Here is a 25,820-nt window from a genome sequence, read left to right on the forward strand (position 1 = left end):
GGTTCCACGGCATGAGAAGGGACCATGAAGACATGACAGGACCTGGCCGCCATCAAGGAGCAGGTGCCCCTCAGCCGGTGTCACCTCAGCAACTGTCCCCTGATGTGGGCAATGAGTGTGCTCCCGAGATGAGAGTGCTCAGAGACAGCTGGCATCAGAATGTGTCAAGCATGAGAATCAACACTCGTTCCCGCACATGTGTGGCCATCCCTGCCCCAGGTGGGAGCACGAGGCAGGTCAGAGGGGCGCGCCTCCAAGGTGGCCTGCAGTGGGAACAGAGCTCCAGTCGGATGTGACAGGTGCACCCTGGGGAGCTGGGCCACAGAGCCAACAGAGTCAAGCGTTACTGGAAACCATTTTCCACGGAAACCGAGCGCATGGGGCCGATGTAACCGCGGCCGCCGCTCAGGAAGGAGCCTGGGCGTCCCAGATTCCCGCGCAGCCTTGGGCTCTGCCCTGTGAAGATTCCAGAATCAGCAAATCCGCAGGGATGGCGCTCGCTACGGGGAGTGGGGAGGTGGGCATGCGCGGGCGGGTGGAGGTGTTGCGGTGGTGAACATGAGCAGCAACAAGACAGAGATGGGGCTGCGCTTCGCAGGTTCCCCACGCACCTCTGAGCCGCGCTCTTGGAATTGCCAATTTAACGCGATGTGCATTTCACCACAAGGAAAGAAAACCAGGAAGCAAACCGTGCAGCATTCCTGTGAACATGCGGTTGAGTGTCACTGACCCCAGAGCAGCCAGGAGTGCGGGTGCCCAGCAAGAAGGTGGGAAAGCTCAGTGGTCAGTGAAGACCCGCCAGGGACGCACCCAGCACGTGGTGCCTGGCAGCTCACACGCACTCGAGGTGGGCTGGGGTCCAGCCCTGCTTGGACTGCGTCAGCCTTGGCCCCAGGAGATGCTTCCTTCCTGGAAATGCTTGTCCACCGTCACCACATGCCCAGGCTCCCCTGTGTGTCTCCCGCCCCTGGGCTCAGCCATTTCTCAGGAAATGAACTGTGTCTCCTTTCAGATGGTGATGCTGGAAGCCAAGATCTGGGCACCAGGAGGGCCCCTGACCTGGGCAGGGCTGCTGCTTCCAGGCCAGCTGAGGGCCCGGCGGCACGGGGAGCAGGGCGGTCACCAGACCTGAGGGACTGTGCAGGGTGCCATCACGCCTGCAAGGCAATCTCTCTGTGCGTGCTCCCCGATTCTTCCCCCCACTTCCTTGGGGCCCCCCAGTCCCCAGGTAAAAGCCTAGCTCCCAAAATCTGCCCTGAGTTTCTTTAATTGTCCAATTCCAGGACACATGCAAAGCAGTATCAGAATTGCTAAGATGGACTCTATTAGGAATGTTCCAGAAAGCTCTGCAAAGCTGCCATTTCCAAAGCCACCTCCTACCCTCCTACCGGAGCCCTGAGGACCCGGGACCGGCCCGGAGACTCCTGAGCTTGGGACTCCCTGGGCCCATCAGACCTTCCTCCCTGAGGTGCCGTGTGTCACTGCCATCCCTGAATCGGAAGGAGTAGGGAGAAGGACTTCTGAAAGCTAGGATCTATTAGGTCAGAATTTTCGCTGACTTAAGAGGCAGAGAGAGAACTCCCGTCTGCTGGTTCAGTTCCCAGAGGCCCCAGCAGTTGGGCCTGAACCACGGCCAAAGCCGGGAGCCAGGAACTGAGTCCAAGTCTCCCAGGCGGGCAGCAGGGTCCCTGAAGAAGCTGGAGTTGGCGGCAGGGGCCAGGCTGGAGCCCCTGCTGTGGACGTAGGCACCTGAACTGGCACCTTCGTCACTGGGCTGAACACCTGCCCCATCTCAGATGCAAGTGTGCAACACAGCCAGCTCTGCATCTCAGGCTCCCAGGTAACCCCTCCAACTCTCAAGGACAGGGACCTGCTGGCCCGGGGTTCCTCCCCTTCTCGGCAGCAGCAGGGCCAGAGTCCAGGCGTCATGGAGGCCACCCCCATCCGCGGGGTCCGTCCCCGGACCTCTCCACCTGTCCCCTTCCCAGCGACATCAGCCAAGAAAGGGCTGCTCTGGTGTCAGAGGGAGACGGCCCCTTACAACACAGCAACACCCAGAACTCCCTCAGAAGGTGAGTGGCCAGGGGCTGGCGGGCTGCCTCCCCAGAACCCCCAGCCCCCTTGGCTGGGTCAGGCTCAGAGCAGAGTCAAGGCCCCAGAGGGTAGAAGCACCTTGCCTCAGGAAGGAGGTGTCACTGTTTTGGACACAGCTGCTGCTGCCTGGGACGCTTCCACCAGGGAAGTCCCCCAGGACGGTGACCTGCAAATCCTAGCCCGGGCTGGGGCTGCAGGCCATGGAGGGGGCAGTGTATGGGCCTGCAGCAGGAAGAAATGTCCCTTTCCAGTCTGTCTCCTAACTCCATCTCCCAGGAGTTGTAGATGAGGGCACTTCCAAAAGTTTGTGGGAAAATGTACATTATGAAAAAATTGTGCATGGTTTAAAAAATCGCATCGAAATATATCTTTTATTTTTTTTTAATTTATTTGACAGAATGAACTTGCATCTTCTGGTTCACTCCACAAATGCCCATGAGCCAGGACTTGGCTGGGCTGTCAGCTGGGAACTCAATCCAGGAAACCAGCGGCTTCGGCCTGGCCCGGCCCGGCCCTGGAGGAACCGCCATGGCCACCCCAGCCGCCTTCGTGGCTCACTGAACAAATGGGCATAAAACCGGCGCCGGGGTCCGCGCTCCAGGGGAGGACCCAGGAGAGAACCAGCAGGGGGCGCCGCGCTCCCGCAGCACCGTGCGGGCCTTTCGGAGTCCTGGGCTCTGCCGGCCCGCGCCCAGCCGGACTTGAAGGAGCAACGAGGAGCTGACGTGGCGCGCGGGAAGCAAGTCCAGCCGCCGCCCCGCACCGCCACGCGCCTGGCGTTCCCGGAGGAAAAGAAGGCGGCGGAGACTCGGGCCTCCCGGGAGACGGCGGAGCCCCCGGGGCCGCAGGGGCCGCGCGTCCCCACAGCCGCCCTGAGATGGGAGCGCGGGGCCTCGGGGGTCCCACGGTTGGAGCGGGCTGGGACAGAAGCCGCAGCGCTCAGCCCCACGATGCCAGCACGCCCGGGGCCTCGGCTCACCGCCGCGGGAGGGGCTGCGGCTGGGGAGGCGTAGGTGGGTCCGCGGGGACGCTGCCCGCCCGCGGGATGGAGCCAGGGAGGAGAGGCGGGAGCTGCACCTTGGCTGAGGCCGCCCCGGGCGCTCCTGGCGCCAGAACTTCCCAATGCAGGCTGATTGGAGCGCAGAGCCAACGGCTTACCCAGCCACTTAGAAACCACAGAAGGCCCTCAGAGGTGGGGCCTCCTCCCTTCTCCCTGCAGCCCCTCCTGAGCTGTGCTCACCCTGCAGAGGCCTGGCATCCCTCTCTCTCTCCCTCTCCCTGTCTCCCTGTCTCCCTGTCTCCCCCTCTCCCTGTCTCCCTCTCTCTCCCCCTCTCCTTGTCTCCCTCTCTCTCCCTCTCTCCCCCTCTCCCTGTCTCTCTTTCTCTCCTTCCTAAGGGCTGAGGGGGCGTCTAGACACAAAGAGCCCCAGCTGTCAACAGAGATGAGATCAGGGGCTGCCCCAGGTGATGGCCCCAAAAAGGCACAGCAGGCAAACTGGGTCTTCCGGGTGCTGTGTGTGCGTGTGTGCCCTGCGGGTGCCCTGAGTGTACACCTGGGGTGTGCGTGTGCCCTGCGGTGAGTGTGTGCCTGGGGTGTGTGCGCCCTGTGGTGAGTGTGCATATGGGGTGTGCATGTGCCCTGTGGTGAGTGTGTGCCTGGGGTGTGTGTGCGCCCTGTGGTGAGTGTGCATCTGGGGTGTGCATGTGCCCTGTGGTGAGTGTGTGCCTGGGGTGTGTGTGCGCCCTGTGGTGAGTGTTCATCTGGGGTGTGTGTGCGCCCTGTGGTGAGTGTTCATCTGGGGTGTGTGTGCGCCCTGTGGTGAGTATGTACCTGGGGTGTGCATGTGTGCCCTGCGGTGAGTGTGTGCCTGGTGTGTGTGTGCGCCCTGTGGTGAGTGTGCATCTCGGGTGTGTGTGCGCCCTGTGGTGAGTATGTACCTGGGGTGTGTGTGCACCCTGTGGTGAATGTGCACCTGGGGTGTGCATGTGCCCTGTGGTGAGTGTGCGCCTGGGGTGTGCATGTGCTCTGCAGTGAGTGTGCACCTGGGGTGTGCATGTGTGCCCTGCGGTGAGTGTGCGCCTGGGGTGTGCATGTGCTCTGCAGTGAGTGTTCATCTGGGGTGTGCATGTGCTCTGCGGTGAGTGTGTGCCTGGGGTGTGTGTGCGCCCTGTGGTGAGTGTGCACCTGGGGTGTGCATGTGCCCTGTGGTGAGTGTGCGCCTGGGGTGTGCATGTGCTCTGCAGTGAGTGTGCATCTGGGGTGTGCATGTGCCCTGTGGTGAGTGTGCACCTGGGGTGTGCATGTGCTCTGCAGTGAGTGTGCACCTGGGGTGTGCATGTGTGCCCTGTGGTGAGTGTGCACCTGGGGTGTGTGTGCACCCTGTGGTGAATGTGCACCTGGGGTGTGCATGTGCCCTGTGGTGAGTGTGCACCTGGGGTGTGCATGTGCTCTGTAGTGAGTGTGCACCTGGGGTGTGCATGTGTGCCCTGTGGTGAGTGTGCATGTCTGTGTGCACCTGGAAGTTGGGCACCTGGGATGTGTGTGTGTGCCTGGGGATGGGGCTGTGCCAGGGGTCTGTGTGTGCACCTGGGATGAGTGTGTGCTTGGGGTGTGCACCTGTTTGGCACCTGCGGTGTCTGGGTGTGATTGTGTGTGCCCACAGTGTGTGAGAGTGCTTCTGGGACATGCACCTGCAGCTCTCACCAGTGGAGCAGAAGGCCCAGCCTGCCAGGTCACATGGCTGTCTCTGCCATTCCAGGTGCTCAGAGGTGACTCTGCCCGCCCAGGAGGGCCATGAGCAACTCCAGCAGTGCCTTGGTGACCGAGTTTGTTCTGCTGGGCTTCCCAGAGCTGTGCCACCTGCAAGGGCTGCTGCTTGGGTCATTCCTCACCATCTATCTGGTGACTGTCCTGGAGAACCTGGTTGTCGTGGGAACCATCCGTGCCAGCCGCCAACTGCACACACCCATGTATTTCTTCCTGGGCAACCTGTCGGTGCTGGAGACCCTCTACACCTCAGTCACCGTCCCCAAGCTGCTGGCCATCCTTGCCGGGGCCAGAGCCATCTCCTTCTCCAGCTGCCTCACTCAGCTGTTCCTCTTCCTCTCTCTGGGCTCCTCAGAGTGCTTCCTCCTGGCCACCATGGCCTGTGACCGCTACCTGGCCATCTGTCGCCCACTACAGTACCCAGCCATCATGGGCTCCCGGCTCTGCCTGTGCCTGGCCCTCAGTGCCTGGCTTGGTGGCTTCCTGGCCTCCTGTGTGTCCACAGCACTCATCACTCGCCTCAGGTTCTGTGGCTCCAACATCCTCAACCACTTCTTCTGTGACATCTCACCCCTGCTGCAGCTCTCCTGCTCTGACACCACTGCCATTGAAATGCTGGACTTCGTGGCAGCCCTGGCAGTGCTCGCAAGCTCCCTTCTGGTGACCGCCTTCTCCTATGCCCACATCCTGGCCACAGTGGTGAGGGTTCGTGGAGGCGCCGGCCGCCGGAAGGCCTTCTCTACCTGTGCCTCCCACCTGGTGGTGGTGGCAATCTTCTACACCACCACCATCTTCATGTATGCCCGACCTCGCGCCATCAGCTCCTTTGCCCTCAACAAGCTGGTGTCTGTGGTCTATTCGGTCATGACTCCCCTGCTCAACCCCCTCATCTACTGCCTACGAAACCATGACATCAGGGAGGCCCTTGCCAAACTTCTCCGGGCCCCCAGCTCCTCAGCACAACTGTAAGAGGAATCCGGCTGACCCCTCGCCTGCTCTCCTCCCCACGCTGTCATCCACAAGTGCAGACAGCAAGGGCTTCTCTTGCTCAATTCACTCTGAGTCATAGCTTCCAAGAGTACAGTGGCCATGAGCAAGCTTGTGAAGGAACAAGAGAGTCAGAGACCTGGAGACTCAGACCTGGCTTCCAGAAGCTCTCCCAGCCAGCGTCAGCGCTGACCAGGGGACAGCTCCTCACCCCAGAGCCTTCCCGGCCAGCATCAGCACCAACCAGGGGACAGCTCCTCACCCCAGAGCCTGTCATTCCAGCATCAGTACCAACCAGGGGACAGCTCCTCACCCCAGAGCCTTCCTAGCCAGTGTCAGCACTGACCAGGGGACAGCTCCTCACCAGAGCCTGTCCAGCCAGGATCAGCACCGACCAGGGGACAGCTCCTCACCAGAGCCTGTCCAGCCAGCATCAGCACCGACCAGGGGACAGCTCCTCACCAGAGCCTGTCCAGCCAGTGTCAGCACCGACCAGGGGACAGCTCCTCACCCCAGAGCCTTCCCAGCCAGTGTCAGCACCGACCAGGGGACAGCTCCTCACCCCAGAGCCTTCCCAGCCAGTGTCAGCACCGACCAGGGGACAGCTCCTCAGCAGAGCCTGTCCAGCCAGGATCAGCACCGACCAGGGGACAGCTCCTCACCAGAGCCTTCCCAGCCAGTGTCAGCACTGACCAGGGGACAGCTCCTCACCCCAGAGCCTGTCCAGCCAGTGTCAGTACTGACCAGGGGACAGCTCCTCACCCCAGAGCCTTCCCAGCCAGTGTCAGCACCGACCAGGGGACAGCTCCTCACCACCGCCTTCCCAGCCAGCATCAGTACTGACCAGGGGACAGCTCCTCACCCCAGAGCCTGTCCAGTCAGTGTCAGTACTGATCAGGGCACAGCTCCTCACCCGCAGAGCTTGTCCCAGCCACCATCAGCACTGACCAGGGGACAGCTCCTCACCTGGGCAGCCAGACTTCAGCTTTGCAGAGTCCAGCCAGGGGCTCAGAGGATGGCTGCTGTCCAGAGTCACTCCCCTGACACCTGGGGTTAGGTTCTGGGACAGGGTGAAGGCCCCACAGGCCCAGGCAGCACCACCTAACATGGGGCCACCCTCCCCAGAGAGAAGAGTGTCCCCTGACTTAGAACTGGAGAGGTCTGTGGAGGAGATGATACCGCGGTGCCTCATTTTCTGCCTTCCTTTTCTGGTGCCGAGGGCTTCCTGTCGTTGGTCAGCACAAGGTCGGCTCTCACTTGATTTCTGAGTTTTTCCTCACTCCAATTCCATTCACTACCTCAGAGCCCCTGGGGGACGGGTTCCGCGTGTCCCTGGGATGCGTGGTGCGGCAGGTGCGGCTCCACGCGGCGCGAATGCCTACTCTCATGACTTTGAGGCTGTGTTATCAGGCACATCCAGATTTAGAATAACTACCATCTTGGCAGATTTAACCTCTTACCAGTAAAATGTGTTTTCTTTATCCAAGTAAATTTATTCTGCCTTAACGGCGAAGGTTTAAAGTCTCCTTTGACGTACGTGGCTGCAGCCGCTTCCCGCGAGCCAGTGTGTGCGGGACCTGCTTGTTCATCCTAGCCGATCGCCGGGCTGCTGCGCTCGGCTCCTGGCGCCCTCTGCTGGCAGCTCTGCGGTGCTGGCGCGGGGACCCGGGACGCCGCGTTTCTGAGTTGCCGGCTGTGCTCTCCCTGGGAAGGGGCCTCTCGGCTTCATTTTGCATCTTTCGGAAGCCACTTAGGCTCCTGAACTGGAAGCATCAGGGTGTGCTTGTGCTTGGTTTCCGCAGTCTTGCTTGCGAACCGTTCACTGCACTTGGTTTTCGACACGCTCCTCAGATTCACTGCTGCTTCCCTCGTGGGCTCCCTGGGCAGTCAGCACCCCTCAAACGTGCCCCTGCCGCCCCCTCCCACCCCTCTTCCTTTGACCCCAACACTGCACCTGCCGCACCTTCCTTGGGGTCCCCACTGCTCCCAGCACCCTCTTGGCCTCTTTTTCCTTCTAATCTTCTAGTTGCTAATTCTCCCTTTAGCTGTGTCTAATCTATTTTAAACGTTTGTTGTTGTCATTGTTCTAGAATTTCCATTTCATTCTTCTCCACGCTCAGTTTCTCCTGCACCTTGGGGGCTTCCTCCCCAGACCCCAGCAGGCAGTGGATGTTGTGCTGATGCCGCGGGGGGTGCTCTATCCAGTTCAGTTCCAGCATCGCCACCTGGAGACAGCACGGCAGCCACGGTGCCCACACAGCCCCAGATGCTTTCCTTGTGCTGTGGGTGGGGTCCCCACAGCCCCTCCTGGTAGCAGCTGGTAGCACCTGGGGAGCCTAGTTTGCTGATTTCTGGCAAGGGGTGCAGCTGCAGAAGCAGGGGTGAGGAGTGGGGGCATGGGCCTCCGTGCCCCTGGGGAACCCCACCCCCCTAGGAAGCCAGTGGTCCTTGCTATCCTGGGTTCGGCAGAAGCTTCGTGACACAGGCATGAATGGTGACACCGCTGGCCTCTGTCCCCTCCACAGAGGTGGGAGTGGACAGGAAGTCCCTACCCTGCAGTCCTGCCTCCGTCCTTCCTGGGGCCCGCCCACCATGAGGCTGGGCACCCACTCATTAAAACAAAAAGCACTTGAGTTTCAGAGATGCTAAGGGTTTCAGAGCTTGGGTGCCAGGAGGCAGGAGGACACCAAATACCTGTCTCACACGACCACAGCGCCCCCTTCCACACCCAGAACTTGAGACCAAGGGCTCACTGGAATACAAGGTTACTGACCCAGTCCAGACACTGCTCAGGAAAGGACCAGGCCCTGAGACGCTTCGACCAACATCATGGCGAAGCAGGTGGTGCTGCCGTCTGCAATGCCTGCAGGCTCGAGTCGCAGCTCCGCTCCTGATCCAGCTCCCCTAACGTACTTGGGAAGGCAGCAAAGCATGGCCCAGGTGCTTGTTCCCTGAACCCATGTGCAAGACCCACGTGGAATTCTGGGCTCCTGACTTCAACCTGGCGCAGCCTTGGCTGTTGCAGCCATTTGGGGAGTGAACCTGTGCATAGAATCTCTCTCCCTCTCCTTCTCTCTCCCTCTCTCTTTCTCTTTCATTCTCTCTCTGCCACTCTGACTTTTGAATAAATAAATGGAAAGAGAGAGGAAAAAAAGAAAGATGTACACAGACCTGGAGCTAAGAGCATCCTTGAAGGGAAGCTGGGGAGGGCTCCATGGTTTGCAAGGACCTCAAGCTGGCCACAGGGCAGAGGGCCAGGGGCATGAGCAGAGCACACGTGCAGCACAGGAGGCCTGGAGGGAGGGGCTTGCTCTGCACCAGGTGCGTCGGGAGCTGGTGTGGTGGCATCCGGGGGTTGTCCACTGGGGTTTGAGTCCAGGTTTTAACATAAATTCAGGAACAAGGAATGGGGTTTTTGTTGGCTTGGTCCACGGCTATTAACTGAGCAACTCCCTCATGTGTGCCCCTGCCCTGCAGCCCTTGGGGTACGCTTGGGGCATCTTGGAATTCCACTCCCTGTTGACTGAGCCAGGACCCCTCTTGGGCATGGACGGCCTTTACAGGGTCTCAGGTGTACTGTACACCCACTTGCCTGCCATCACCTCTGCCACTTTTCCAAAATTATTTTAGGCTCTTGTTTTTCCATACAGACTTGAGAATCCCTTGGTTCTATGTTAGTTTGCTACTACCATAAACAGCCAATGCTGGGGCCGGCGCTGTGGTGTAGCAGGTAAAGTCCTGGCCTGCAGTGCCAGCATCCCATATGGATGCCGGTTCAAGTCCTGGCTGCTGCACGTCTGATCCAGCTCTCTGCTGATGGCCTGAGAAAGCAGTAGAAGATGGCCCAGGTGCTTGGGCCCCTGCACCTGCATGGGAGACCTGGAAGAAGCTCCTGACTCCTGGCTTCAGATCTGCTCAGCTCTGGCCATTGTAGCCATCTGGGGAGTGAACCAGTAAGAAGATGGAAGACACACACACTCTCTCTCTCTCTCTCTCTCTCTCTCTCTCTCTCTCTCTGTCTTTCTCTCTGTAATTCTCTCAGATAAATGAAATGAATCTTTAAAAAAAAGAAAAAACTTATGTTCTCACTGTGGGGCCTCCTTCCATGGTGTCCCATCCTCACGTGGCCACCCCTGTGTGTCTCTGTGCTGACCCCAAGGACCCTAGTCAGGGGGGCTTAGGCCCAGCCTAGTGAGCTCATACCCCCCAATCACACTCTGAGGCCCTGGGGTTAAGACACCAACACAGACGCCGGTGCTGTGCCGTGACGGGCTAAGCTTCCATTGGCAACACCAGTATCCTAGGTTCCAGCTCTGGCTGCTCCACTTCTGATCCAGCTTCTGGCTAATGGCCTGGAAAAGCAGGAGATGGCCCAAGTGCTTGGGCCCCTGCACCACATGAGAGACCCAGATGAAGCTTCCTGGCTTAGGGGGATGAGTGCTGAGTGGCTCAACCACGGCGGGGCTCCAGCAGCCTCCTTGTCTCCTGGGGTTCGGCTGAGCCAGGCCACCTGTAGTGACCGTCTCTCAGTGTCGCCATCACAGCTGTGCCAGGTCCTTCACTACAGCCCCTCAGCACCCAATGGGCCGGCACCTCCTCCTTCAGCCCAGAAAGGAGAGGATTGACTCTCCTGTCTCCCCAGGACACCTCCCGCCTGTGGTCAGCGCCCTGCCTGGAATTCTCATCAGGTCCGGGGAGGGGGGACACTGAACCACCTGCTTGGCCAGCCTCCCAGGGCAGGGAGCCCTGCCACTCTCAGCACCGCCTTGCCCAGCTCTGCCGACAGGGGTTCAAAGCTCCCTACTGTCCACACCCACCCAGGAAGAGCTTTCTCCCCGAGCCTCAGCCGCCACTAATGAGACGTTTGTTTTTTATTCTCAGAATGTTTTTGTTTAACTCATCCAGGAAGTCAGACAGAAACTCACTCGTCACTCACTCATCAGATGTTCCGGACACTTCCATGTGGAAGAGCAGAGGTCAGCAGTAGCGCCCACACGAACGGACAAGGACCTCAGGCCCTGAAGGGCTGGGATAGTGTGGCCCGTGTGGGACCCAGCAGAGGGGCTGCCCAGGGGCCAGGTGGAGTCAGCTGGGGGACAGGGCGCAGAGGCGCCCAGAGCACATTCACCCCACAGCCACCTGTGTCCCTGGGAGCGCTGATCAGCAAGCCAGGAAGCCAGAGCCCAGCTGGGCAGGAGCCGGTGATCACTCAGCTTGCTAACCGCTGAGGGCCCTTTGGGGTCTGAGCAGTGGCCACGGCAGGGAACGGCCTCATCGAGGGTCCCCGTGGGGGCACAGCAGGGCTGCAGAGGGCATCTGTAGCGCCAGGCCGAGGAGTTGTCCACGGGTCTGCCCTGAAGACGGGACCAGAGCTGGCGCCAGGGCAATGCTGGCCGCTCAGGCCCGCGGCGAGGCCCCTGCGGGAAGCCTCTGCACCACCCGGCCCCGCTCTGCTACCAGAACTGAGAATCCGCGGCCCTGGAAGATGGCCGGCTCGCGGAAAACACGCCAAAACGCCCCAGCAGCAGGCTTAGGGAGGACAGGGTTGCAGGGCATGGGGCGGACACCGCGGGCCCCAGCCTCAGTCCCCACCCAGGTGCGACCCAGCCACCAGCTCCCTGCGGTAGGGGCAAGGGTGTGGGAAGGTGGGGAGGGGTCGCCGGGAGCGGCGAGGGCACCTGCGTGAGGCTGACGCGCGCGGGAGCGCGCAGGTTGGCAGCGAGGGCGAGGAAGGGGCGGGCGGCGAGAGGGGCTGCGCCTCCCCCGAGCCTGCCTGTCTCTCCTCCCTCCTGTCTCCGGGGATGCGCCTCCGTTCTGCCCGCCCCATCCTAGGGCGGAGGCCTCGCGCGCAGACCCCGGGACCCGGCTCCGTGCTCCGGAGAGGGGCTCGCCACCGCCCGCCCCTTGCCGCCGGGCCGCGGCCCCTGGAGCTACCGAGGCCTGCGTGGGTAAGGCCCAGCGGTGGGATCCAGGCGGGCTGGGAGGCTGGGAGAGGGCGGGCGCCCGGCGCGGAGAAGCAGCAGCGGCCGCGCGGATCGCCGCAACCCGAGCCCGCTCAGCCCCGCCTGCGTCTCCGCTCCCGGCGCCAAGCGAGACAGGAGAGCGGGGCAGGGGTGGGAAGGGACCATCCCGAGGTCCGGCCTGCGCGGTGGGTGAACGGTGTCCCCAGCCGGGTCCTCTGTGCGCCGGCGAGGCCCGAACCTAGCTCTGGCCCCGCGCCCGGCGCGCGCCGCCAGGGCCTCTGCCCGCAGGCTCCGAGCCAGAGAGCCAGGCGCACGACCCCTTCCGGGGACACCCGCGCCAAGTATGACCGCCGCCTCCTGAGCACCCGCGTGCAGGGTGTGGGGCTCCTTTCCCAGCTGGAGCGCTCCAGCCGCAGGCGTCCAGCACCCCCATCCCAGGCGCTCCCCGCACCCCTGCCCAGTATTGGACCCCCCAACTCCAAGTAAAAGCCCCTCCCCCATACCCCCTGTGCTGCCGGGTGCTGAGCTCTCTGCGGCCCCCTGCCCCGCCTCCACCCCGCGTGGAAGCTAAGCCCCTCCCCGCTCTGCCCGCAGGCTTCGCCGCCGCAACATGAACTGGACGGCCGCGACGTGCTGGGCCCTGCTGCTGGCCGCTGCGTTCCTCTGCGACGGCGGCGCGGCCAAGGGAGGCCGAGGCGGGGCGCGGGGCAGCGCCCGGGGCGGGCTCCGCGGGGGCGCGCGCGGGGCCTCAAGGGTGCGCGTGCGGCCGGCGCCCCGCTACGGCTCCTCCCCGCGCGTGGCAGCGGCGGGGGCTGCGGCCGGGGCGGCGGCGGGGGCAGCGGCGGGCTTGGCCGCGGGCCCTGGCTGGAGGCGCGCGGCGGGGCCGGGGGAGCGCGGCCCGGACGAGGAGGACTTGGCGTCCGGAGGTAACGGGACGGGCGTCTACAGCTACTGGACCTGGACTTCAGGCGCGGGGTGCTCGCGGGGCCCGCGCCTCTACCTGCTGCTGGGCGGCGCCCTCGCCCTGCGGCTGCCGCGGCCCTAGGACAAGCTGACTTGGGGTCCAGTTCCAACCAGGCCCACGCATCCCGTAGCCCGGCGGGCCCACCCCAGAGGCCCCCAGCGCTGAGCGCCCCTCCCCTCCGCTGCCCACCCTCTTGCCCAGGCCCGTCGCGAACCTCCCCACCAGGAGCCAAGATGTTAGGGTGCTCCCAGCCAGGAAGGCAGGTGGCCCTGGGAAGAGCAGGCACCAACCCCAAGTACCCAAACCCCTGCTGCCCTGGGGCACCCTGAACACAGGAGGTGTGGACTGCGCTGATCTCCAGGCAGAGACGACCTCCAGTAGGGCTGGCGGTGCCCCTGGGCATCCCTCCAGCAGACCTCAGCATGTGGGCAGGACAGGGGAGAGGCTCAGCCTCTGTAGTGGACGGCTCAGGGGCCTCTGCCCTCCCAGAGCAGGTGACAAAGAGGGTCTCAAGGCAGGCTCATCTGAAACGTGGGCTGTCAGGGTCCCCGGCACACGCCGTGCCCACCTACAGAGGCTTCTGCACCGGCGACTCCCTGCCCCTGAGCACTCGGCTCTAATGTTCATTTCACTTCCCTGGAACTGCTGGCCTGTGCTTGGGCAGCAGCGGCCCACGAGACGTCTCCCTGGGCATAGCCCAAGAGGCTCCCACATCACCAGGGGCAGCCCCTTTCCTGAAAGCAGGACCAGCCTGTGGCCAATGGGCCTGAGGCCAGGTGCGAGGCCCAGCTGAAAGGCTAAGGCCAGGCGCTCACCCAGGGCACAGAACCACCATGCCCTCCAGCAGGCTCTGGGAGGCGGCAGCAGTGGGGCCCAGGCCACAGCAGGTGCAGGGTGATGTGGGAACCAGCCTTGGCCCAGCACCACAACCACGACCACGACCATCACCACGGTGCCTGACCATTCAGGGACATGACAAGGCCAGGGCTGATGCCCCAAGTGGCCTCCCAGAGGCACATGTGCAAGGCTCCCCAGCTCCTGTCCCCTGGCCACTCTGAGGCAGGATGGGCAGCCCACAGCCCTGACCTCACTTCTGGTGCTGCGGCGAGCGCCTGCTCTCACTTGGCTCCTGGGACCCAGCCTCACCCCCAGGACCACGGGGCCTGGAGTCAGCTGGTGGACACAGCCTCTCCTCAGCCGGCTGTGGCTCTGGGCAGGAGGGGCTCTGAAGCTGCCAGCTGGACCCTGGGCCACTTCCTCCTCCAGGTGCCAGGACCCTGAGCTACAGGCCAGTGCCCTGCCCCGTCCCCCACATAACCAGCGCCTGGTGCCATGGCCGCAGCTTCTCCAGCCCTCCCAGACAAGCCGGATGCTACCCACGGCCAGCACCCAGGGACTTACACAGGGAGACCCCGCCCAACAACTGCACAGCACTGCGAGCCGTCAGTGTTCCAGACCAGTGGAAACACCACTCTCTGGTGACAGTTTTGCACAGCAGCCGGACGTCAGCATCTGGCACAGTCGCGAATCTGAGCACCTCCCTCTCCCCATGCTGGTCAGGGCAGGAGGACCAGCCAAGATGCAGACAGCCACCAGGTGGCCAGGCCACTTACTGGGCCAATGAGCCCAAAGGAACTGGCGAGGTCCAGGCCCCAGCAACACCGCTCCACCTCCTTGCTCTTCTCCTGGAGTGCAGGCTGCTACGAAACCAGGGTCCCACCGTCCGGGGCCACAAGTGCTCGCAGGCCTGTGGACTCTGCTGTCCGTGCTCACCCTCCCACCTGCAGGCAGCAGGGAGGCTGAGGCCCCAGGGCACCCAGGGGTCCCCATGTTCAGAGGCTCTGTCTGCTCTTGTGCACACTTCATAGTAACCTTGATCGTGAAATAAACTTGTGCTGGCGACTGGAGGACTGCTGGCCACAGGTCACAGCCGAGCCCCCACCCTGCTCCCTCCTGGCTGCCACTGCTGGGTGACGCGCACAGTGACAGGGCCCCCTGCTGGGTGACAAGTGCAGTGACAGGGCTGTCACTGCTGGGTGACAAGTGCAGTGACAGGGCCATCACTGCATGGTGATGCGCACAGTGACAGGGCCGTCACTGCTGGGTGACACGCACAGTGACAGGGTCCCCTGCTGGGTGACACGCACAGTGACAGGGTCCCCTGCTGGGTGACAAGTGCAGTGACAGGGCCCACACTGCAGGGTGACGCGCACAGTGACAGGGCCCACACTGCAGGGTGACGCGCACAGTGACAGGGCCCAGACTGCTGGGTGACGCGCACAGTGACAGGGCCATCACTGCAGGGTGACGCGCACAGTGACAGGGCCGTCACTGCTGGGTGACGCGTACAGTGACAGGGCCCACACTGCAGGGTGACGCGCACAGTGACAGGGCCATCACTGCAGGGTGACGCGCACAGTGACAGGGCCGTCACTGCAGGGTGACGCGCACAGTGACAGGGCCCACACTGCAGGGTGACGCGCACAGTGACAGGGCCGTCACTGCAGGGTGACGCGCACAGTGACAGGGCCAACAGGAGGCAGCACTCAGTTCAGAACTTTATGCGAGCAGGACCGCTCAGAGGGCTCATGGGCCAGCAGGAGCTCTAGTCAGGCCTCTGTCTCAGCCGGGGGACAGCCATGCAGGAGGTCCCGGTCCAGCATCACAGGACCCAGCTGCCCACTGCGGAAGGCCTGGAGGAAGTCACGGGCTGCGGCAGCATAGTTGGGCTGCACGACATTCACGTCACCTAAGGACAGGGAAGGGGGTGAGGGAGGACACCCCAGAGGGTGGGCTCAGCCCCTACGCACTGAGCCTGAGCGGGGCTCAGCCCCTACCCACTGAGCCTGGGGAGGCCCACAGGGCAGAGCCAGTCCCACCCTCTGAGGCTCACAGCACAACCCCTCCTCTCAAGAGCCACTCACAGCTCAGCCCCCCACAGCAGCCAGGGTCCCACTGGGTGACGGGGGCCCCACTCACCTGTGCCTGTGAGCGCCTTCACCTTCCGCGTCTTCCCCAGCCTCATGGCCACGCTCTTCAGCAGGTGCTCTGTGTCCTGGCAGGTGCCACCCAGCCCATAGTGCTGCACGTACCTGCACAGACACAGCCCAGTCAGCTGGCCCAGCCCCTGTCCCCAACACGCAGGAGGTGCTGGCCTGAGGCAGACTCCTGCTGACCACTCCCCAGACTTGGCAGCAGCCGGGTCTGCCATGAGGACCAGACTGTTTCCCAATACTCAGCTGTCCCGCTCCGGAACTCTACAGGTCAGGGATACCCCGCACTAACGAGTGCCTGGCATCCAATCAAGAATCACGAGACCTGGGGCCAGCACCGAGGCACGAGCTAAGCTGCGCCTGAGAAGCCCCCACCCCCCAGCAGAGTGCTGGTTCGACTGCTGGCTGCTCCACTTCCGATCCAGCTCCCTAATGGCCTGGGAAGGCAGCGGAGGACGGTGCAAGTGCTCGGGCCCTGCACCCGCGTGGCCTGGGAAGGCAGCGGAGGACGGTGCAAGTGCTCGGGCCCTGCACCCGCGTGGCCTGGGAAGGCAGCGGAGGACGGTGCAAGTGCTCGGGCCCTGCACCCGCGTGGCCTGGGAAGGCAGCGGAGGACGGTGCAAGTGCTCGGGCCCTGCACCCGCGTGGCCTGGGAAGGCAGCAGAGGACGGTGCAAGTGCTCGGGCCCTGCACCCGCGTGGCCTGGGAAGGCAGCGGAGGACGGCGCAAGTGCTCGGGCCCTGCACCCACGTGGCCTGGGAAGGCAGCGGAGGACGGTGCAAGTGCTCGGGCCCTGCACCCACGTGGGAGGCCAGAAAGAACCTCCAGGCTCCTGGCTTGGCCCTGGACCAACCCTGGCTGCTGTGGCCATGTGCGGGGTGAATCATCAGACAAAGATCCGCCCCCATCTCCCTCCCTCCCTCGATCTCTGCCTTCCAGATAAATCAATCAATCTTAGGAAAAATATTTCCAGGACACAAAGCAAGAAATCAGACGCGTAACGAGGAACAGCTCAGCCACTGATGTCGACCCAGAAGCGGCCCAGGCGTCGACAGACACCCGCCTGTCACTGTGTGCACCCCACACAATGATGCCATGCACCAAAGGCACTGTGGAAGACAACGGGGGCGGAACTCAGGCGTTCCAGGAGAGAACGAGCAGACCGAGGACAGCCCCAAAGGCAGGACGGGGAAGCTGTGGGGCACAAACGTGGTCAGGGTTCTCTAATCTGAGGAAGCCACGAGGCCACAGAGCCCAGAAACTCGGGAAACACAGAGAAAACCGCGCCGGGCCCAGGGTCCTCGAGCTGCTCACGCCGGGATGAAGAGAATCGAAGATAAAGAGAACATCTCAGAGGGGCCAGGCTTCCCGCCAGAAACAAACCACTGAGGGCGAGAAACCCGTCAATGTAGAATGTTCCACGAGAGAAAGTGCAGGGGAGCAGCAGAGGCACCAGTGGGCGGGCTCTCCCCAGGCAGCAGGGGCCCTGCAGGTGACATCAGGGCAGCTGCGTCTCAGGTCTTCCTGTGGCCTGGAGCTCTCTGACAGACTGCGTGGGGACCCCGGCACCCACAGCAGGGGCCTGGTCTGACTCCCGGCTCCTCTTCTCGCCCATTTCCGGCTTACAAGCATCCTGGGCAGCAGCAGGTGATGGTGGCCCCCGTACTGGGTCTCCCCCACCTTTCCTGCCTTCCTGTTCTGGCCTGGCCCAGCTCTGGCTGTGGTGTGAAGTGGGGAGGAAGCCAGCAGGTGGGGATCTCTCCCATCTGTCTCTGCCTCTCTGCCTTTCAAGCCAAACGAAAACCAATGAAGGAAAAGGAAGATAACTGTATCAACAAAGAAAAGTAACAAGATATCCGGGACTTAGAAACTATTACAGACAGCTGACCGCAACCCACCCCCACAAACAACTGTTCTCACACACACACACACACACACACAACTGACCTGTTTCTCAAAAGCAGCTCCAGATATGGAGGGGCAGGTGCACAGCCTAGCAATGATGCCGGCGTCCCCATCAGGTGCCTGGGGCAGTGCCCAGCTCAGCTCCTGCCGGTCCCCTCTAGCGCAGACCCTGAGGCCTGCACTGCCTTAGCTCCATCCACCTCTCCCCTGTGGGAGGCAGGGACCCAGCCTCTGAGCCATCACTGCTGCCCCCAGAGTCTGCACTGAGTCAGGAGCCAGACGGGACTCAGCTATGGGAGGTGGCATTGTGGCCGCTGGGCCCAACCTGCTCCCTAGGTGGGCGTGAGTGCCCTGTGTGCCTGCTTCTCCCTCTCTCAGCCTCTCAAATAGAGTACATGTTAAAAAAATAAATAAATAAATAAGAGCTACTGACTCAGAGAAAATATTTACAAATCATCCCTCTGATTAAGGACTCAAATCCAGACTGTATCCAGAACTCCAACAATTTAAGAAACAAAAACTTAGTTTAAAGGCAGGAAAAGACCGAGCATGTCCCCAGAGGGGATGTGGGTGCTCTCAATGGACAGACGCTGCCCCTCCTCTGGGGTCAGGGGCCGCACAGAAGCACAGGCCACACCAGTGCTGGGGGTGGGAGGAGGTGTGGGGAACCCACGTCCCAATTCCCTTCTGCTCTGCAAACAACTCGGCAGCTCTCCCCGTGATGCAGACACCCAGGGAGCAGGCTCTGGAGCCCCACAGCCTGGCGTTTACCCAGAGAGCGCCCCACCCGCACACAAACGGGCTGAGCTTGACTTGCAAGGTGAGTGGGCAGCAACTACGGGGACCCACAAGACCCTGAGAGCAGCGCCAAGGAGCTTCCAGCCCTGCACCAGCAGATGCCCGGGGGACAGAGCGCACCCTGTGTGCTCAGATCAAGTTCTAGAAAATGCAAATGACCCTGCAGCAACAGAAATGGAGCGGGGGCAGGCAGCAGCCAGCCCAAAGCAGCACAGACCTGGGGGCGGGGGGACTGTTTTCCACATAGTGTGATGGTTTCACAGCCGTGTCCCATGGTGAAAAACCTCTCAGGTTACAGATGTTAGTGTGCAGGTTACCGTATCAACGCAATGACCCGGAATGCTGTCTTAGTAAAAGTGCGTTTGTCCAGGACGGGAGAGGAGGGGCTGCCTGCCCCACGCAGCAACTCACCCTAGGAGCCGGTGTTCGTTGAGGGTGTGAAGGAGGTAGTCGGCCATGGTCTCCTCCCCGACCAGGTGATCCAGTAAGGTTCCTGGGAGCAGAGGTGAGTGTGTGAGACGGCCTGGCCCGGAGACACCACGCTCCAGAGGAAAAGGCTACGCAGGGCAGGAGGTGCTGTCTTCTGGAACCTTCTCCCTGGTGCCTGCCGTGGCCTCGTGGCATGACCCCTCTGCCCTGTGCTCTCTTGCCGGTGAGGCCACAACTGTGAGCACTTGGGGCAGCCCAAGCCACTTAAGCTCTCACCTTAAGCTCTGAGAAGCATTCCCACCGAGCAGGGCTAAGCGTCCCACGCCACAGTTGGCAGACAGAACCCTGAGGAGCGGAGAGGGACCCACCCTGGCCCTGCCCTGGTCCTGGCTCACCACACAGGGCCAGCTTCAAGCCCGTCGCCACACTCTCGATTCGAGGAGCCAGCACTCCAGGGGTGTCCAACAGGTACACCAGCGGCCGCTCAGACACCTGTGGGGGTGGGGGGAGCTGCTCAGCAGCAGGTGGCGGCTATGAGCAGTCGGCAGGCGTGGTGCCTGCACAGCTCCAGGCACGCCCCAAGCCTAGCCAAGGGACCCACCTGAATTCTGGAGGTCACAGCTCTGGTGATTCCAGGCTCACCACCCACCCGCGTGGCTTTTCCTGCAGGACAGAGGGCTGTGGCTGGGATCAAACCCACACAGCAGAACCTGCGCACCTACAGGCCAAAGCGCAAACTCCCAAAGTCCAGGGAGCTCCCAGGCTGTGGTCACTGCACACCCAGCCCCACACTCACTCACAGAGGGGCAGCTGCTCGAGCCAGGCACAGTGGCCACGGGGACTCAGCACACACACCACTCTCTCTGGTGGGCAGTGATGGCAGGCCAGGGCCGCTCCTCCCCCAGCACTGCACAGAGGAGGACCCAGCTGGGCGTGTCCCCACTACCTTTCCTGAGGTGCTGCCTCCGCAGGGAGTTGATGAGGGAGGACTTGCCCACGTTGGGGATCCCGGCCACCATGACGCAGTAGTCCGTGTTCTGCAGAGCGGAGACCAAGCTGCCCAGCCTCGCCCCGACAGGCCATGGAGCTCAGCCCCGGGACAGCAGCAGTCAGGGCTGGGGCCCTGGCAGCAAGACAGGACCTGGCCCTTTCCACGGAAGGAAGACGAGAGGGCAGGCAGGCTCCTGGCTGCTGCAGCATGTGCAGGGGAGGGGGACCCCTCGCACACCGCCCCCACCTCCCAGCCCCACCAACCTCTCCTCGGTGGTAGCGGTGGCTGCTCCCAATCAACTGCGAGACGGCTGGGATGACCTGCAGCAGAACAGACGCGCCCAGGGCCCCGAGTGAGGTCCCCAACTCTCCCCCTTCTCACCACACAGGGGACACAGACCCCACTTCTGGGATTCACCCTGCGCCTCGTATGGAAACACAGCTTCTTCCTCGAGTCCTGCCGTTCTTGTGCCCAGGTCACAGATGCCGGCCAGAGCCACGGGTGCTGGGCCTGCGTGTGCCGTCCCTGGCTGCCCACCAAGGACCAACAAGGCAGCTCCCCGGGGGCTACAGCTTCACCCTATCTTCTGACAGACACGTCACCCTGTGAAACTCCCCTGAGAAAAACCAGCTACTTGGCCAGCGCCGTGGCTCAACAGGCTAATCCTCCGCCTAGCGGCGTCGGCACACCAGGTTCTAGTCCTGGTCGGGGCACCGGATTCTGTCCCGGTTGCCCCTCTTCCAGGCCAGCTCTCTGCTGTGGCCCAGGAGTGTAGTGGAGGATGGCCCAAGTGCTTGGGCCCTGCACCCCATGGGAGACCAGGAGAAGCACCTGGCTCCTGCCTTCAGATCAGCGTGGTGCACCGGCCGTGGCGGCCATTGGAGGGTGAACCAACAGCAAAAAGGAAGACCTTTCTCTCTGTCTCTCTCTCACACTATCCACTCTGCCTGTCAAAAATACAATAAATAAATTAAAAAAAAAAAAAAAAAACAGCTACCAAACTGCAGAAGGTGCTGTCACGGCTGGACTCGGCCTGGTGTCTCACGTCCACCCCGCCCTCAGCACAGGAGACCCCTGCACCCCCGCAGTCACTGGAGGCTGTTCCTGGTGGGGCCCTGAGCAGCCCACCTGCCTCACGTTCTCATCCTTGATGCAGTTGGTGAAGATGACGTTTCTCAGGCCTTCTCCTTCTTCTAACTGTTGCACAATTTTCTGAAAGAAACAAGATATTCCCAGGGCCGACGCTGTGGCATAGCGGGTAAAGCTGCCGCCTGCAGTGTCAGCATCCCACATGGGCGCTGGTTCAAGTTCTGGCTGCTCCACTTCCAATCCAGCTCTGCTATGGCCTGGGAGAGCAGTAGAAAATGGCCCAAGTCCCTGGGCCCCTGCATCCGCATGGAGACCCCCAGGAAGCTCCTGGCTCCTGGCTTCATGTCAGCGCAGCTCCAGCTGTTGCAGCCATTTGGGGAACGAACCAGCAGATGGAAGACCTCTCTCTCTCTCTCTCTGCCTCTCTGTAACTCTTTCAAATCAATAAATCTTGAAAAAAAAAAGAAAATAAAAGAAACAAGGTGTTCCCGTTTTAAACACTGAATGAAACGTGTGTGGGCGACACACCACACCCAAGGGTCTGAGCTGGCAGAGACTCTGCGGCGACACACACACCCCCACCCAGAAAGGTGGGCAACAAGGGTGGGCAGTGTGGCAGCCAGGGGGTCCCAGGAGGACGGCAGGGAAGGGTCGGCCAGCCAGGCTGCCTGGCCTTGCTCTTCAGAGCGACCTCACTGCTGTCCTGCAGGCTGACCATGACTTGGAAAGTCCACACGTGAGTGAAGGCGCCCAGGAATCTGACAGCCGGACACTCAGGTTACGTGTGTCGTGTCCATCACTGATGCACCTGTCACTGGATACTGCACTGCTCTGGTCCATCAGGGGACAAAAGGCCTTTGTTATGTAGCTGCTTCTTCCCCACCAGGATGCCGAAGTCAGCCACAACCACACCCTAGCTCCGGCAGGCAGAGGGCGGGCGGCCGGTGCTGCTGCTCCCTCTTCCCAGCCTCAGAAGCCTCAGCCATAGGCGCCCTCTGCCCAGCTACAAAAATCTGCATTTTGAGGACAGAAGTCTTCATTTTTACTTTTTTTTAATTTATTTATTTGAAAGGCAAAGTTACAGTAAGAGGGAAAGACAAAGGCCTTCCATCTACTCTTTCACTCCCAAATGGCAGCAACGGCTGGAGCTGGGCCAGTCCAAAGCCAAGAGCCAGGATCCAGGAGCTTCTTCAGGGTCTCCCAGGTGGGTGCAGGGGCCCAGGGACTTGGGCCGTCTTCTACCTCTTTCCCAGGGGCATCGGCAGGGAGCTGGGTCAGAAGCGCAGCAGCCAGGTTTGAACCGTGTCCCTGAGATGCTGGCCCCGCAGGTGGCGACTTTACAGCACTTTGAGTGCTGGGCCAGCAGCAGGGGCGTGGGCCTCCCCCTGGGATTCTCCCAGAGGCTTCAGGATGTGCCCTGTGGCAGTCTGTGGCTGGGACTCGGAAGTCACCTGACGGCCAAAAGGCACCAGTGCACACTTCCACACAGCAGCAACTTGGGAAGAAACACGGCTTCAGCTCCAAAGATCCCGACACCTGTTCTTTGCCAAGGACTTCTTTAAAACAGAGCAAAAGCAAACTTACCCTTCAAAAACAAGTCCCAGGGCTGGGTGTCTGGCTCGGTGGCTGAGAAGCCCCTTGGGAGGCCCAGCCCCCTTCACACGAGTGCCTGGTGTGAGTCCCATCCTCTGACCCAGCTTCCTGCCAACGCACCCACAGGCAGCGGGTGACACTCAAGTGCTCAGGGCCCGGCCACCCACGGTGGGAGACCCAGATGGCGTTCTGGGCTTTTGGCTTCAGCCTAGCATTTGAGGAGTAAAACTGCTGATGGAGGACTTTTCTAAATCTCTATCTCTCTGCCTTTCAGATAAAACTTACTGTTTTCAAGATTTATTTATCCAAAAGTCAGATAATTAGAGATGAGACAGAGATAGAGATCTTCCATCCGCTGGTTCACTTCCCAGGTGACTGCAATGGCCTGGCAGGGCTGGGCCAGGAAAGCCAGGAGCTTCCTCCGGGTCTCCCACGTGGGTGCAGGGCCCAAACACTGGGGCCATCCTCTGCTGCTTTTCCCAGGCCATTAGGATGGAGCTGGGACATAAACCAGCACCCATATGGGATGTCAGCATTGAAGTGTGCAGCTCTACCAACTATGCCACAATGCCAGGCCCTAAATAAAACTTATTTTTAACTAAATAAGTAAAATAATAACAAAACAAAAAAGTTTAAAAAGTAAAACTAAGGGCCAGCAATGCGGTTCAGCGGGTTAAGCTGCCACCTGCAGTGCCGGCATCCAATATGGGCAATGCGTCAGTCCCGGCTGCTCCACTTCCAATGCAGCTCCCTGCTGTGGCCTGGGAGTGCAGTAGAGGATGGCCCAAGTCCTCGGGCCCCTGCACCCACATGGGAGACCCGGAAGCTCAAGGCTCCTGGCTTTGGATCAGTCCAGCTCTAGCTGTTGCAGCCATCTGGGGAGTGAAGCAGCAAATGGAAAACCTCTCTCTCTCTCTGCCTTTCAAATAAGTAAATAATTCTTAAAAAAAAAAAAAAAAAGAAAGAAAGAAAAAAGAAAAGGAATTCACTCCTCTTCCATATGGTAGGCAGAAGGCAGGCAGCAGCAGAGCCTGGGCCACATGGGGAGTGTGGACACTGGACGTCAGCCTCACGCAGCTACTGGAATTCATCACGTAAAATCTGAAAGTCAGCTCCTCCACAGAGTGGCCACACCAGGTCTCACAGCCGCAAGCGGACAGAGGCTGCCACGCGGGGGACAGCAAAGGTCTACCGGACTGGGCGCTGCGACAGGTCTGCGAGCCCGGGTGGTCGTCCCTGCCTTGCGCTGAGAGAGGGCTTTACCTGCCGCTCGGTCAGATCGGCCAAGTCCATCTTGTTGAGGACGAGCAGGTGGGGCTTCAGCCCAAGGGTCTCCTGAAACACAGGGTTGCGCCCTGAGAGCGGGATGTGACCAAGTTAAGGCAAAAACTCTTCAAAGCGTGAGCTCCTCTCGTCCTTGTCTCCCAGGAGGCGCAGGAAGCCAGTCTTGGGGCGAGTGCCCACACTAGCTGCCCTCGGCTGGGGACAGGGCAGCAAAGGCCACAAGAGGTGACGAGCAGGCGGTGGCTCTCGAAAAGTGATGGCAACAACGAAAGCTCAGTCTTGAATCGCCGAGACGCCGACTTCCCCACAAACCTGAGCACCTGGAGAGCTCTGCCCAGACCCAGCGAACCGCACACCACCCCCTCCTGCAACTGCCAGACATGGCCACACGAGAGCAGATCTGCTCTCCCAAGTCACCAAGGACCCTGAACTGGCCAAGAGGGAGACCAAGCACCGGCAGGCACAGCTTCCTGTCTCATTCCTGGGCTCTGGCTGCGACTTCCCTGCCCACCCCCCAGCACTGAAAGCAGCTGCGCCCCAGAGGGACCTGATGAAAAGCACCCCTGTGCCCGTTCAGGGGACCACGGCCCCAGACCCCTGCCCCAAGGCCAGGACTCAGCGATGGGGCTCCTTGTGCATCGCAGATAAGCCAGAATGTGCGGACGAAAGCGAGGGCTGTTTTCTGATCGTCACATGACAACTGCATGCTTCATGACTGCTTAACACACGGGCAGCTGTCAGTCAATGCCCTGCCCAGCACAGAAGCCCAGCATCGCGCCCTTGGAGCTGCAAGGTGCCCCGCGCTGCACAGCGGCTTTCCTCCAGGCAGTGGAAGAAACAGCCACACAGGCGGACCTGCCCAGGGAAGGGGTTGGCCCGCAGCTCTCCTGTGGTCACGCAGGTGGGGGGGGGGGGGTCCCACCGCTCTCCAGCAATGCCTGCGCCCCCGCCCCCGGGAGGAATCTGGCAGTAACCAACGGGGTCTGAGAAGTGCCCTCAGCTGCCAGCAAGGTGCTGACTCTGCAGGAGGAACGCCCGTGGGGGAGGACTTGGAGAAGGGGAGAGCGCCAGCCGGCCAGCCGGCCTGCTCCGGGAGCTTCCTCTGAGTTTCCCACGTGGGTGCGGGCCCCAAGCACGTGTGCGGTCGCCTGCCGCTTTCCCGGGCCCATTAGCAGGGAGCTGGGTCAGCAGTGGAGCAGCCGGGTCTGGAGGCCGGCGTCGGAGGCGGTGCTACCACGCCGCTGGCAAGGGCTTCTAACCTAAGGTCTCAGGTCCAGGTGAGCGCAGGTGAGCTGCCGGAGGCCGAGAGCAGCAGCGAGACGGCCGCACTCAAGTCCGCACCCCACTCGCGACCCAGCTGCCTGCTGCTGCAGCGGGGGCCCCGCAGCGGCTGTGGGGGGCGTCTGGGGAGCGAACCAGCGGGTGGGAATCTGCCTCCCTGCCGCACACACACGCATTTTAAAAAGAAACACGAAAAACAAAACCCGGACTCCGCCTAACGGGTCCGGCCCCCGAGAGGATATCCGGGCGTCGCGCACCTCGACGACGCAGTCCACGCGCGTCAGGCTGCTCTGCATCTTCTTCAGCCCTGCGAGACGGAGCCCGTGAGCCGCGCACCCACGCCCGCCAAGGAGCGCCCGGTGCCCCTCAGGACGCGGCCCCTGGCGCTGACGCCCAGGCTCCGGGAGGAGGGAACCGGCTCAGTCCTGCCGGGTACCCGGCGTGGGGCTCAAGGGGGCGCCGGGCCGGGGAACCCCCGGTACCTCACCCTTGGCCATGTGGCCCGGAAACCAGCGCGCCACATCCTGGCCGCGCAGAGCGACGCCCGCCCGCCAGGCGGCCCCGGTGACGCCGCTCAGCGCGCGCGCGGACAACCGCATGGCTCCGGGACCCCGGGCTCCTCGCCGGCCACCTCGGCAGCCGCGGCCGGCCAACCGCGCCGACCCGGAAACACTCCACGCTG

At 61.9% G+C, this 25,820-nt stretch overlaps 3 protein-coding genes across 4 annotated transcripts; 2 read left to right on the plus strand and 1 right to left on the minus strand.

The window, feature by feature from the left end:
- The first annotated feature begins 4,888 nt into the window (after positions 1-4,888).
- On the plus strand, positions 4,889-12,158 carry LOC133776304 (olfactory receptor 6B9-like). Its single transcript, XM_062215147.1, has 3 exons — positions 4,889-5,826; positions 11,681-11,796; positions 12,100-12,158. The coding sequence occupies exons 1-3, from the start codon at positions 4,889-4,891 to the stop codon at positions 12,156-12,158; spliced, it is 1,113 nt and encodes a 370-aa protein (XP_062071131.1).
- A 263-nt stretch (positions 12,159-12,421) lies between these two features.
- Positions 12,422-12,856, plus strand: SPRN (shadow of prion protein). The gene has a single exon (XM_062214075.1). It carries the CDS (start codon positions 12,422-12,424, stop codon positions 12,854-12,856), a length of 435 nt encoding a protein of 144 aa, XP_062070059.1.
- A 2,465-nt stretch (positions 12,857-15,321) lies between these two features.
- MTG1 (mitochondrial ribosome associated GTPase 1) lies at positions 15,322-25,801 on the minus strand. Of its 2 annotated transcripts, none has more exons than XM_062214503.1 (11): positions 25,626-25,801; positions 25,396-25,445; positions 23,837-23,908; positions 21,020-21,103; positions 20,155-20,211; positions 19,847-19,937; positions 19,502-19,563; positions 19,296-19,392; positions 18,883-18,964; positions 15,755-15,867; positions 15,322-15,524 (listed from the first exon to the last, which is right to left on the minus strand). In XM_062214503.1, exons 1-11 carry the CDS (start codon positions 25,735-25,737, stop codon positions 15,385-15,387), a joined length of 960 nt encoding a protein of 319 aa, XP_062070487.1. In that variant the 5' UTR covers positions 25,738-25,801; the 3' UTR covers positions 15,322-15,384. The 2 variants fall into 2 exon arrangements, with proteins under 2 accessions (XP_062070487.1, XP_062070486.1); XM_062214502.1 differs by having other exon boundaries at positions 23,837-23,939; positions 25,379-25,445.
- Between the last annotated feature and the right edge of the window lie 19 nt (positions 25,802-25,820).

This window comes from Lepus europaeus, chromosome 17 (assembly GCF_033115175.1).
Source record: "Lepus europaeus isolate LE1 chromosome 17, mLepTim1.pri, whole genome shotgun sequence".
Lineage (NCBI taxonomy): Eukaryota > Metazoa > Chordata > Mammalia > Lagomorpha > Leporidae > Lepus > Lepus europaeus.

What these genes read in the sequence shown, in the direction of transcription:
- LOC133776304 (XM_062215147.1), top strand. Translation starts at nt 4,889, where the DNA reads ATGAGCAACTCCAGCAGTGCCTTGGTGACCGAGTTTGTTCTGCTGGGC. An exon ending in CCCAGCTCCTCAGCACAACT is followed by an intron (nt 5,827 to 11,680) that starts GTAAGAGGAATC and finishes GCCCCATCCTAG; the next exon opens with GGCGGAGGCCTCGCGCGCAG. An exon ending in AGCTACCGAGGCCTGCGTGG is followed by an intron (nt 11,797 to 12,099) that starts GTAAGGCCCAGC and finishes CTCTGCCCGCAG; the next exon opens with GCTCCGAGCCAGAGAGCCAG.
- SPRN (XM_062214075.1), top strand. Translation starts at nt 12,422, where the DNA reads ATGAACTGGACGGCCGCGACGTGCTGGGCCCTGCTGCTGGCCGCTGCG.
- MTG1 (XM_062214502.1), bottom strand. Translation starts at nt 25,737, where the DNA reads ATGCGGTTGTCCGCGCGCGCGCTGAGCGGCGTCACCGGGGCCGCCTGG. An exon ending in GAGGTGCGCGACGCCCGGAT is followed by an intron (nt 23,940 to 25,378) that starts ATCCTCTCGGGG and finishes ACTTGGTCACAT; the next exon opens with CCCGCTCTCAGGGCGCAACC. An exon ending in ACCGCTACCACCGAGGAGAG is followed by an intron (nt 19,938 to 20,154) that starts GTTGGTGGGGCT and finishes TCCGCTCTGCAG; the next exon opens with AACACGGACTACTGCGTCAT.